At 36.5% G+C, this 12,341-nt stretch overlaps 2 protein-coding genes across 3 annotated transcripts in view; one reads left to right on the forward strand and one right to left on the reverse strand.

Moving 5' to 3' along the window:
* Positions 1-269: 269 nt before the first annotated feature.
* LOC109043911 (uncharacterized) lies at positions 270-11,216 on the reverse strand. The gene is made up of 6 exons (XM_019061273.2): positions 10,933-11,216; positions 7,683-7,861; positions 6,796-7,029; positions 4,284-4,450; positions 3,412-3,550; positions 270-1,871 (listed from the first exon to the last, which is right to left on the reverse strand). Exons 1-6 carry the CDS (start codon positions 11,063-11,065, stop codon positions 1,782-1,784), a joined length of 942 nt encoding a protein of 313 aa, XP_018916818.2. The 5' UTR covers positions 11,066-11,216; the 3' UTR covers positions 270-1,781.
* Positions 11,217-11,384: 168 nt separating this feature from the next.
* Cad87A (cadherin 87A) overlaps positions 11,385-12,341 on the forward strand; it is an 81,177-nt gene continuing 80,220 nt past the window's right edge. For both annotated transcript variants that reach the window (XM_072298225.1, XM_072298226.1), the window contains exon 1: positions 11,385-11,819. The gene's annotated coding sequence lies outside the window, so the exon portion shown is untranslated. The remainder of the gene's footprint in view (positions 11,820-12,341) is intronic.

The following is a 12,341-nucleotide window of genomic DNA, read 5'->3' on the forward strand; positions in this document are numbered from 1 at the left end:
TCTTGCAAAGCCAGGGTCACTTATTTATACCTTCTTACAGTAAGACCTCGATTTATCGGATGGATCTTTCGATCCTGTCGAAGACGTTCAGCTAAGATGAATGGATAGATTCTGCAATTTAATGGATCGATTTGTCAGTCTCTCAATCTCTTACAAATTGAGGTCTTTACTGTGCTTCCAAATGGTGTATAATTTTTACATGTTGCTCCACATGCCACTTTGTGGACTAGACTTATATCAAAATAAAAATGGAAAGAATAAACAAAACATTAGAGCAGTATTTTGCTTTATTTGAAGTTTGAAGAGAGGAATAGAATAAACAAAGTTTGAGAAGTACATGATCTAGGTTATTATATTTCCCCTGATGAATTTCTCTGACCAAAACAGCGATTCTGACAAGTCACGATTCACAGAAAGGAAACTTAAATTAAGAATGGAAAAAACTAGTCTAATACGGTGGATCATCATTTGGGATCACTCCTTGCACAGCAAAAATATGGGTGATTGATTACTTTTTCAACTGGCACTTCCTATTTGAGCTCCTTTTTCTTTATAAAGAATTTGATTTCCCTGTGGACAGTGCTTCTTTTCAAGCCTGTTCATAAAGGAGGAAAAGACATTGAATGAGTGAACCAATGGAAAACAGATCAATTTTTTGTTTATCTTCTTTTTACTTCCTTTCAGAAATTACAGGCTTCTGCTCTGGGTTCCTGTGCCAGCACCAATCAGAGCCATTGATTGTCTTTTTAGAACTAGTCAATAGGAGATCATTACAAAGAAATTCAGCTTTTGACACGGTTGAAATTCCATCTACTTTTACACTGAGTTGCTTAACAACCCCCCCCCCCACCCTTAAACTTAATTGAAAAAGTGTAAAATTCTCCTTAAAAATCAAACAAGTAAAGGAGTACAAACTAGCAGAGTGAATTGAAGGTCAACTGAAGGTCCTTCAACAAAATAGGGGCTTACAATAAGTGACGTCAGGTGCTCAAGGGGGAGGCGGGTGTAGAGCTATTTTACGAACCCTTTTAAATGCGGGAAGTAGAGGGAGAAAAAACTTGACATGGGGGGAGGGAGGGGTCAAAAATTAGCGAAAGTGCCCAACTTCTTTTGTGGACCACTCTATCAAGTGCCCGCAGTTACTGACCAAGTACTTTTTTACAGTGGTGGTAGGAAGGGATGGGCCTTACAGTTTCAGGTACCAGGCACTGTCAGGCAAGAAATTACTAGACAAGATCAATGTAATAATTTTTTCAACATATTCTAGAGATCATTGACTTAAAAATGAGTTTGTCATCACTATTATAAAGAAAAATAGGAGGAGGGGAAAAGTAAGAGGACGTTGTCTACAGTTACCTTTCATTCAAAACTTCATTAAAAACAACCATGTATAAAATTTCCTAACTTTCAGAAAGAATACTCAAGATTCCAAGGAGTTACCTCCCAACTCACTTAAAATCTAACTAGAAAAGATAAAAATAGAAAAATGGGAAACCAAAAAAACACCATTAAATTGTTTAAATGTTAGATGAGTGCAAAAAAATGATTACTTGCGAGACTAAAGAGGGCGACAGTGTATGAAACGTCCTTTTGAATTTCTGAATGCGCACTCACAGGTTTTCTTAACATTACATTACACACAGGCTTACATTATTTACTATAAGCTGAGAGTGGAAAACTCAGTTTTTTCAGCTAGTTGGATCGCTCAACAGTATTAGTTTAAATTATCCTGTTGATGAAAAGGATGAGAAAGAAACAAAATAACGAGAAGAAGGCTTCTTTTAGCTCCCCCGGTAAGTTGTATAACCATAACCAGTCATCAAGAGGGGAATATGATAGTGCCCTTGTGGTGATCGGACATCGAAAGTTATCTGAAACAGACAGGTATTCGATTGATAATGGTTCCTCAAAAATAACTGTATACAATATAAAATGTTGGGAAACCAAATTTCAAAGGGAAAAAAATTTTTAAAAAAATATAAATATATAACTGAAAAGAAATTATACTGCATAGCAACCGATTGAAAGTACACCCTTAATAGACTTGGTTCTTCAGAAAGTTGAATATGGTGTCAGCTCACAAGAGAATCCAAATTTTTTAGTTCTTAAGTCTTCCTCCCTAAATATTATCTAAAAAAGGGTATCTTCACCTTGACAGCCAAGGTTACTAGCCTAATGTTGAATGGATTCTTTCAAAATCAAGAGGTACGAAAAATTTAACCTTTATCTTCATTAAAAAATAAAAATTGACTTATCATACAATGAAATACAAATTCTGAAAGGAGGAGAGGCAGTGTGCCTTTAGCCATGATATACTACTTTGAGTCAACAGTTATATTGAATCCCTATAAGATAGTACTCCCCAGGGTTGCAAAATCTGTCTAATCATGCAATTCATGGATCACATGATCCGTGAGAAATCCTTTGGGAAAAAGAAGCTATTTTTGGCCAAAACAACACCAAAAAAAATCTTTGGGATAGGAAAAAAAAATTGTCGCCTTGAGAAATTTGGGACGAAGAGGAAATTTTTGGGAAAGGGATACAGAAAAAATCTGAGATTGCGTGAAAAGTTCGGCTAAAGAACATTTTTTGCACCCCTGATAATCCCAGGTAATAGAAGGTGTGCTCAAAATTTTTACCAAAATTTCTTAATTTCGTCAAAATTTTCAGCAAAAGCCCCCAAAAATGTCAGCTTCCATTTCTTAAATTACTCATTGTATCACTCATTGGACTTCCATTATCTGACGCACTCTATCATTATGGACCCGATCTCTCCTAGAAATTCCTGCCGACCTTTTCCAGAAATCCATCTCCGTTGCTCTTAGCATATCCTGTGTCCGTTTCTTCAGCTGCCAAACTTCACATCCGTATGTTAATATACTTTTGAATACAGCGTTGTATATCCTCCTCTTGTTATCTTTGGAAATCCGCTGATCCCAGAGGATTCCATTTAACATCGTGTTCGACGTCATGACCAAACAACTTGTTTGGTATGGTCATGTCAATAGGATGACTGAAGAGAGGCTGCCAAAAAAGATGCTTGATTGGGTTCCTCCTGGGAGGAGACGTAGAGGACGCCCAGTGAGAGGTTGGCGACAGGGGGTGTTGAGTGAGATGAGGGAGTGTCAACTCCCTGATGACCTGTGGGAAGACCGACCTTAGTGGCGATTAGGCATCGTAAAGCGCCAAAGAGCGCTATAAAAGCGACTCATATGTATGTATCACTCATTGGATATTCTCTCAAACTGAAAAGTTTAGCATCTGCTGCTATCCATGGATCAATATATCGTGTTTTCTATACCTCTGCATAGTTGACCACAAGAAAATCCAAAATTCCAAGTCATAAAGCTCTCCTGGTCCTGTTTGAGAACAATTCAACCCTCAAGAAGATAGGAATAAATTGACACTTACCTCAATGAATGGATACAGAGGGTTGATATTTCGTATCGCGTAATACCTCTCTGTATCAAAGTGTAATTTGTATCGTCCAGGTTTCAGTTCCTTTGGTTTTAAAAGGAGACTATTAGCACGTCCATCACCATTTGTTACACTGTAATAATTGAAAAAGAGGGAGAAAAAACTTTAGAGAAGAAAGTTCTGATAGGAATTTATTACTTACGAAGTTGTGACAAAATGGCTAATTTTAGTCTATGTGATGGTTGTATCAGCTTTTTGCCCGCACTAACAATCCCTACTTTCCAATTTTTTGGTTTTTAATCTCAATCATGAGATAAATTTTTTGTACAGCTTTTTTTGTCAGCCAGCTAAAAGTAATAAAGTAAGTCATTCATCTGAAAATATTATTTTCCTTTGTTAAATCAAAATTTGAACTACAATTTGATGCGCAAAAAAATTGATGCCAATTTTGAGATGACCCTGGATATTGATTCAAGTCTGACGATGATTCAAGGCAAAGCACCATTGACTCAACATGGTTGATTATAAATCTGATTAAATTTTTTGATCAATTTCGAAAAGAATGAAAGAAATTGATACCTGGTCCAATGTTTAATTTTCTTCAGGTGTATCGATTACTTTTAACCTTCTCAAAATTAATTAAAAATTGAATCAGATTTATAATGGATCATTTTAAGTTATGGTTTTTTTGGTTTGCTTTGAATCATCATAATACTTGAATGGTTCGAATCAAAATTGGCATCAAATATTGTAGCAAATCGAAGTTTGATGTCATCAAATTCAGAAAATTTTTATTTGTATTTTAACTATTGAATATTTTCGCAATATTATCTGTTCATGGCTAGAAGCAATAGAAAAGGACATACTCATCGCTGATATGGGTCCACCTGCCATCGACCAATTGATACAAAGAAACTGATAGGTTACTGACGGGTAGGCCTCTTGATAAATCCAGGACGTGTGTTGTGATGGGGGATTTCTGCAAAGAGACTGTGTTGGTGATAGCGGGAGTCTGAGACACATCTACTGCCATCTAAAATAATATCATTAAAAAAATTGGTTAGAAACACCAAGGTGCATTTTTAGACTGAAGCTATTGACATATGAGGGCTTATATGTAACAATAGTGGGTGTCGAGTTTTCACATTGTGAGAAAATCGCGTTTGAAGTTTTCGAAGCTTTGCAATTTGCCGCCCATAGAACTGAGAGGATTCTTATAAGGCTTTTCATGAAGGGCAACTCTTCCTGTAAAAAACATGCGTTTTACAATTTATGTAAGTGAAAATTGAGGGAGTAACCGCGATTTGAAAAAAATGTGACATCCACTACTTTTACTGAGAACATTTTTTCATGCATCAAAGTCTTCAGGAAGGGTAAGGCTGGTTAAAGGATTGAAATGAACCCAAAGTAAGTCAAGGCTGAGTCATTTGATAAAATTGAACAAAAAACTAAACCATTTGTAACTTCTACAACAAAAATAGGAAAAAAATTACAAAATCAGTTAAAAAATCAACAGTTCTGCCGAGACTGTCCCGATAGATACGTATCATTTGAGTGTCAGCTGCAGCCCATGGCCGGTGTGCGGGTAGTTATCCCAAGTGCGTTTGAATCTCCATGATGTCTTGCCGCACCAGCCGGGGAAAACAGTGGATTCTCATATCCGCTGTTTTTACAAATAACACGGTTTTCAGTTCATATTTTGCCCAAAAATTGCGCTGGAAGTCTAAAACTTTGCACAGACATTCTTGAGGACTCCAGGATTCGAAAAAACTGTTTTTCCTAAAAATGGCGGATGTCAGCGACCGATATGGGCCTGTTGCAAACTTTTGCTAGAGCAAAAATAAGAGTTGTTCCCTATAGATAATGCCTCAAAAATCACAATGGGTGCATCGGCAATGTCTGAAATGTACTCATAACTTTACAATCTGCGTATTAAATTTGCAGTTTTTGGAGCTTCCCGCTTCAAAAACAATACTATGGCACAGGTGAACATTTTGTTAGAGGAGTCCCTCCATTGTTGGCAATATTCATCATGGTCGACTTCAATCCGCCAAAACACGTGTAATGGGATGAGATAACACCTGACCAGGATAAGACCTGGTAACAATCGGCGTGTTTACATTCACATTTTCCTCGCCCTCCTTGATTGACCTTAACTCTCCTTGAATTACACGCGGAACTGCAGAAGCGTCGGCCATGATGAATATTGCCGAATATGGAGGGACTCTTTTGACAAAATGTTCACCTGTGCCGAAGTATTGTTTTAGAAGAGGGAAGCTAAAAAAAATGCATTTCTTGCGCAGATTGTGAAGTTATGAGTACATTTTAGACATTGCTGATGCGCTCATCGTGATTTTTAAGGCATTATTTTTAGGAAACGACTCTTAGTCTTGCTCTGGTAAAAGTTTACGACAGGCCCATTGTTACATTTAAGTCCTCATATACATTATCCACTTTCCCTATACATGGGCCTCCACTTTAGAGCTATTTACAATGAAAGGTATCATATTCTTCACATTCTAAAACAGGAATTGTATCGTCGAAAATCAAAATATTGATAAAATTCATTGCAGTGGAAGTATTTTTCTTTAGAAAGGTCTTAGAATGAGCAGTGCTAAATTTGAAGAAAAAACATTTGAAAAGACATACATTTTTAACTGGGGGCATACTTTTGAAGCGTACCCTTCTGTATGATGCTTTTGGACACCGCGAAAATTAGATTATAATGAATTTTTGAGAGATTAGAGTAAATGACTAAATCACCACTTGATATTCTGAACTTTCTTTCAATTCCAAGAGGAGGAGCTTTCAAGGATACTTGTAGGGTCAAATAAACTTTTAAAAAAACAAGATTGGCTGAAGAAGTAAGATCAAGATAGAGTAATATTCACCAATTTTGGTTTCAATACATCAGCAGTAGCATGACGTGCAGCAATGACGTGAAGACAGGTGATGACCATTTTACTGATAATGAACTGACAGAAAAATAACCACAGAAAAAAGGGTTGTACCAAAAGAGCGGACAGAGCAGCTCACACTTGTCAGGGATTTATTCTATAAAAATTTAGAAGTCCACCAAAAAAGGAAAATGCCCATTGAGGAGACACGTCATTTTTGTTGATAATATGTAAATCACGAATGGTGTAATCTGATTTAAGATAAGAAATTCATAGTTGTCAAGCCTGGTTTTAATTCAATATATTTTGTATGTTACTGAAAAGAAATATTATCTTTTTGGCTACTATGCACTATGTTGCCGCAATAGGCCACTTTCATGGTTTACACTGTAAATGCAAGGAATATTTGTATTGTGTGATGTAGGAAACACCTATTGAACAATGACAGAGGCAAAAGTAAACTAATAACCCAAAAGCTTACTTCATTTCTGTTCAGAGCAGTTTCTTCTTGTGAATTATGGGCTTCAAGGGGGTTCTGTTGCAAAGGGTCCATGATTTGGATTGTTATGGCATCTGTGTCAGTAATGTTTTGATTACTGGAACATTCCCCTTCTAGAGTTTCGTTCAAATTACTGTGAGAGGACTCGTTGAAATCTCCTTCACTAACCGTCTGATATTCGAGAATTTGAGCAGATTCTGCCGCTTTCCGAAGATGCTGCAAAAAAAAAAAAAATTATATGTTAAAATAATTTCAAGTCGATTCAAGCAAACAAAAGATGACTAAGCTACTGACCCATGTAATCGACTTTCAGTGGTTTTTTAGTTCTTTCTCATGTTTTAGTTTTTCAACTTGGTTAGTTGTTAGTGCTTTAACCCCATATTCAGTTTTCCAAAGAAAGGCAGTGAGAACTGTTTTGTTTTCATCTATAATAGTCATTGATTTATCATGTTTAAGATGTTGTGAAATGCTGGTTTCAGAGGGTGAGAGTATCACATCATATTAGTGATAAATAAAGCCTTATAAGTAAATTATAGAAAGTTGAATGGAAAGAACAGCAAAATAACTCATTATGTATGACCTTCAAAGTTGAATCATGTAGCAGCTTCAATTGAGTCACCATGCAATTCTGCAATGGAAATTATATTCGACAGTTTTGTGTCAAAAATGTGAAATCACAGGGATGAAAGAGAGGGAACGTGAAAAAAACACCAAGGCTTTTAATTTTTGTTACCTCAAACAAAATTCACCATTCATATTCTGAGATTTTTTTTGCCTTACGTACTGACTTTTTTGGCTGGTCAGATTACGAGTTTTGTAAATGAATGTCTGAATTTTAAGTAAATCAATGAGTAAGATAAAAAACTCACATCAACAGGGTAAGAGATCTCAATGCTGCTGGATGATGTTGCATAAGACTGGAAAGCTCTTGTATGCTTCAAGGAAACAGTGTGCTTCAGTAAACTAATTCGATGGGCATGAAGTGTCTTATTGCACACTTTACAGTAAGCTCGAGATTTGTTGCCTTCAGGATCCGCAGATAACCACCCTAGAAAAAATACCATAATATGCAACATATAAAATAAATATAATTTCAAAGACCGAGGAATCTCATTTTACCTAGATAAAAAAATTTAAACTATTTGAGAATATAGATTATTCTAGACTTAGGAATTCTGCGGTAGAAGGCAAAAAGGTAAATTCCCTTTTCACGGGGAACTTATTCTCTAGAAGCTGACAATGTCAATCTTCTATTTATATCATTGAGTTCTTAATAACATGTACACACCAGAATAACAACAGAGAAAAACAGGGTTTTTTTTTTTTTTTTGCAGAAAGCATGACATTTTCAGAAAAAAAGAGTCTTTCAAGTTCAATTTTATAACCTTGTTTGTGACTTGACTACTTGTACTTACAAGATCTTTAAACTTTTGTCCAGAGTATCCTGCCTGTTTGCCTTGAAAAGCTGTTCCTGATTTGTTGCAAAATATAGAACATTTTTGGGCATAAAGCATTTTAGACTTAAAGGCCTAGCTTCCTGAAGACTTAATTTTTTGCTTGATTTTTGCCTTGAAAAATGTCTTGATTCAATGCTTGATTCCTGATTGCTAGGGTCAAATTAAAATTCAATAATAAGTTTATGAAATGATTCTTGGAATCTCCCTGAAAATACTGACTGTGGTGCTTGGCAGCAGTCCTTAAAAAATATCATTGTTGTTGGACCAGAAAATAAAAATGGGAACAATAGTAACTCATTACAATAAAATGTGAAAACCAGACAAATAAATGAATGAAGACTTATCACACTTCTCAATAATTTGAAAATCAATCACTCACTTTCAAAAGGCAAAAATTTGAAGAAAGATTGTGTACAGTGAGGAGACTTCAATTAACTAGGTTCCAGATTAAGAGTGACCCGGAATGAATAAAAATTGCAAAACAAGAACAAAGATACAGATAAGTAACATCGTCATATGACGCAAGTGGAAAAATATCATTTATCTTCCTTGATAAGGATAGACAGCTTGATTAAACTTAAACATACAGAGATAATGTTTTTCTCTTCAGCCTACTAATAGTTATTCAAAAAATGTTAAAATTTAACCCCCCCTCCCCTGAGAAAATGAAAGGGAGGCTCCACATAAGCAATATTCAATTAAAAATTGTTTTTTCAAAGGGGCCATAGATTTATCTCAGATAACATACATTAACTGACTTGTAGAAAAGGTAACATGGTTTAAATTAAAAAAAGATTAGCTGTTGTTGTCCATTAAAAATGAAAAAAAGAGGAAAAATACGACTTAATTTTAGTTTGTCATTATACTTATACCTGTATTGAAGTTTTGGATTCATAATAAAATTATCATACAGATTGCAAAATCAACCACTAATACAAGAGGATCTCATTAAATTCCTGGTAACTCCCTGTGTAAATCTTATGATTTTCTTAGAATGGCCAGCTTTAGACTTCCAAGGATATAAAGGAAAGGAATTTATTTATAAAGATAAGCTTTTGACAGGCAACAAGTAGATTTACATCCATAGGGTTCTTTGTCAGGTAATTTTGAAACTCTTCTTCAATTCCTATCCTTTTCATTTCCGTAATTAGCTAAGCCCTACACACTCCCAAAAGCTCTTTTAAAATTTTTAGTCTTATTTTTCGCATAGTCACTGTTTTTACAATCTTCGCAACTTTGGTTCCTTATATCAGTCTCTACTTCTTGAGCAGAGAGTACCTACCGAAGATTAGAGGCTCGACTCAATGCTAGAAAATAGAAACAGAGGAGCTCGCTGGCAACGTACCCGATTTCTGGCTCCCAGCAAACTTGTGATTTAGTTCTTCTCTGTCGAGTCCGGCCTCTAACCTTCTATACTCTTTCCTCCTGAGTATTCCTTCCATTTATTAGCATCATTTCATCAGTCCCTCTCCCAAACACTTTCCTACTTCTATCTAAGCCAATTTTTGTTTAGAACTTCTGTATTTTTTTTAAAAAATATTTTGCAAGTCCTGTTCTTTTCATTTCCTAAAAAACTTTCTAAGAGCTTTCACAATTCCTACTGCAGTGGTTGAGATATGAAGTTTGATACAGACCATCCAAATTTTCATTACCACCATATGATAAAAAATTGAGAAATCTTTACATAAATATCTTCATTGGTTTTCTCCTCACCAGCAAAAATATTTAAGATGAAACTAAATGTACTAATAAAGCTGCACAGTCTTCAAAGCAAGCCATACAAACAATGAGCCTCCTTTACTTAGAAAAAATCATGAAGGGCCCGCAATGCACCTACGGGGGGATTGAGCCACTAAGAGGGCATGGGACATACCTCCTAGTAATAACGACCACTTGAGTTGAAGGAAAATAAGTTTTTGACTTTTAAACTGAAATAGAAGATTTGCCATCTTGCTTCTACTATTTACTTTACATGTAAAAGTGACGTCGGACAATCTTTTGTCGAAAATCTAGAAGTGCGTGGAGGTGTCCTCGGATAAGTTAACATTTGATCACTTTCGGTTTGCAGGCGTTTTCGCATCACAACTCCACATGAAAACATCCGACTCTTGTAGAAGCAAGAACACATGCTTCAGTAGGTTTTTAAATGCTTTCAATACTTGACAAGTTTAAATTTTTAGTCACACAGAAATCACAGCCACATAAAAGTTGCGGAAGAAGCGCAGAGCTGATAAGTAGTTGTAAAATGATACGATCATGAGACAGACATTTTTAAGGTGGATAGCAGCAGATGAAGCTTGGTTCAGAGGCGTAAATTCCTGGCCTGTGCCTACAAATCGAAAGTAAACAAATGCCGACTTTTCTGACGACACCTCTAAACTTACTTGGCGTGGACTCTATTTGGGTGTATCCTTAGGGTGGAAATTAATTAAGATTGGCAAATGGGATGGTGAATCCCCATCAGCAGGGTAGGCAGTAAGAAATCTGAACGTCTGAAAAACAGGAATATGATATTTGCTCATCTGATGATCTAGAAACGGGATTAGTATATTGCTCGCTGCAGGACTATGGGGGGACTCCAGCTCCAAGGCTGTTGGCAGTTACATATGTTACCAGGGCTTCTTGTATATCTGAGCAGTGAAGAGAAAGAATTGATACACACCTTTGAAATCTGGAAGTTCTTCCCAGGCTTTCCGGTAGGTTTGCTTGTAGGACTGCGATGCGTTGAGAGTTTCTTTGGACCTCACCGCAGGACGATCGTAGGGTTTTGAGCCATGTTCATTTTCTTCACCCATCAAAGATATTTTCCTGGACACGAATGGAAATTTATGGAACTTACAACACTTTGATTACATCAGAGACCTCCGATTAACTGGATTTAGACTTTAATTAGAAAATACACCTCGGGAAGAGTACTTTTGCGGCGTGTCAACAAACCCGAATGGCCGAATGATACAGGAATTTGGAATTGGACCTCGTAGACAAAATGAACATCTAACAGCCAATCAGAGAGCTTAGTTCATTCCATTTTATATTTCAACAGACGGAATTTCATGTACTCCGGACTGGTTGCTGGCCGCTGGTGGCGCTGACTGGTTTATTGAAAGAAAGTTCAGAAGCTCAGTTTCTGATCTTTGTCCAGCGACGGGGGTCGTGCCGCTTCGCATTCCGTGAAAAGTTCTTGCAGCGATTTGATTGGTCGTGTCTTCTGTTGTGATGTAGGTTTTATTATTATCGTGAGTTCGTGTTTTAAAGTTCGACTTTCAGCGATGTTTAAATGCGTTTTCAGTAATTGCAGTCATTACAGATATTCTCTTTAAAGTTTGCCAGTGATAACAGAAAATCCGCATCTTTGATCAAAGGATTCCTTTCCCTCCCACACCTTCAGCATTTAGTCTTTGAGGCTACTCTAGTCTTCAAATCGCGTCTACTTTCATACCTAATTAGCGTGATGTGTATCGGTTGTCCTCTCTTGAGGTTTACACTGTGTTGTTCGTTATAATTTTGGATTATTTCTCCTCCTACAGTGAACACATGGAGATAAACTTGGTAAGCTGCATTTTTGTCTGTCATCTCTTACCAATTAATTACTAAGTACTTCAGTGTCTTTCTTCTTTTCAAAATTAAGTATATCCTCTTCAGAGGTATTCTCTCGGCTGATAAGTCTCTGCTATGTCATGAAGGCTCTGCAAATACTGAACCAGGTACATATATCTCTCTCCTCATCCTCTCAAATATGTATGTATCACTTATGAAGTACATGCGCTGATGTAGAAAACCTTGCAGTGTATCTATTGATGAACCAATTCTGGGTATTGATAGGGATTCTCTCAGAAATCCATTGCAATTTTCTTAACGGTGGCAATAACTTTACTTTGGCCAAAATCTATCTGTAGTTAATTTGGAGCGACAATGTTCGAGCGGAGGCTGGCTCTCAGTCCACAGAAGTCATTGTGTTGACGTCACTGGGCATATAGTTTGTATACAAGCAGCTTCCTTATCAGCGGTTGACGCTCCAATGTTAGTATGAAAAGCTAGGCTTTCTTTGGATTCAGCATCTGGGTTTTGGTG

This window comes from Bemisia tabaci, chromosome 3 (genome assembly GCF_918797505.1).
Source record: "Bemisia tabaci chromosome 3, PGI_BMITA_v3".
Taxonomy (NCBI): domain Eukaryota; kingdom Metazoa; phylum Arthropoda; class Insecta; order Hemiptera; family Aleyrodidae; genus Bemisia; species Bemisia tabaci.

Excerpts from the sequence above, each read along its gene's own strand:
- LOC109043911 (XM_019061273.2), bottom strand. The coding sequence starts at position 11,065 with ATGGGTGAAGAAAATGAACATGGCTCAAAACCCTACGATCGTCCTGCG. Across the intron at positions 7,862-10,932 it reads AGAACTTCCAGATTTCAAAG|GGTGGTTATCTGCGGATCCT; the intron begins GTGTGTATCAAT and ends TATTTTTTCTAG. Across the intron at positions 7,030-7,682 it reads AGATCTCTTACCCTGTTGAT|CATCTTCGGAAAGCGGCAGA; the intron begins GTGAGTTTTTTA and ends TTTTTTTTGCAG.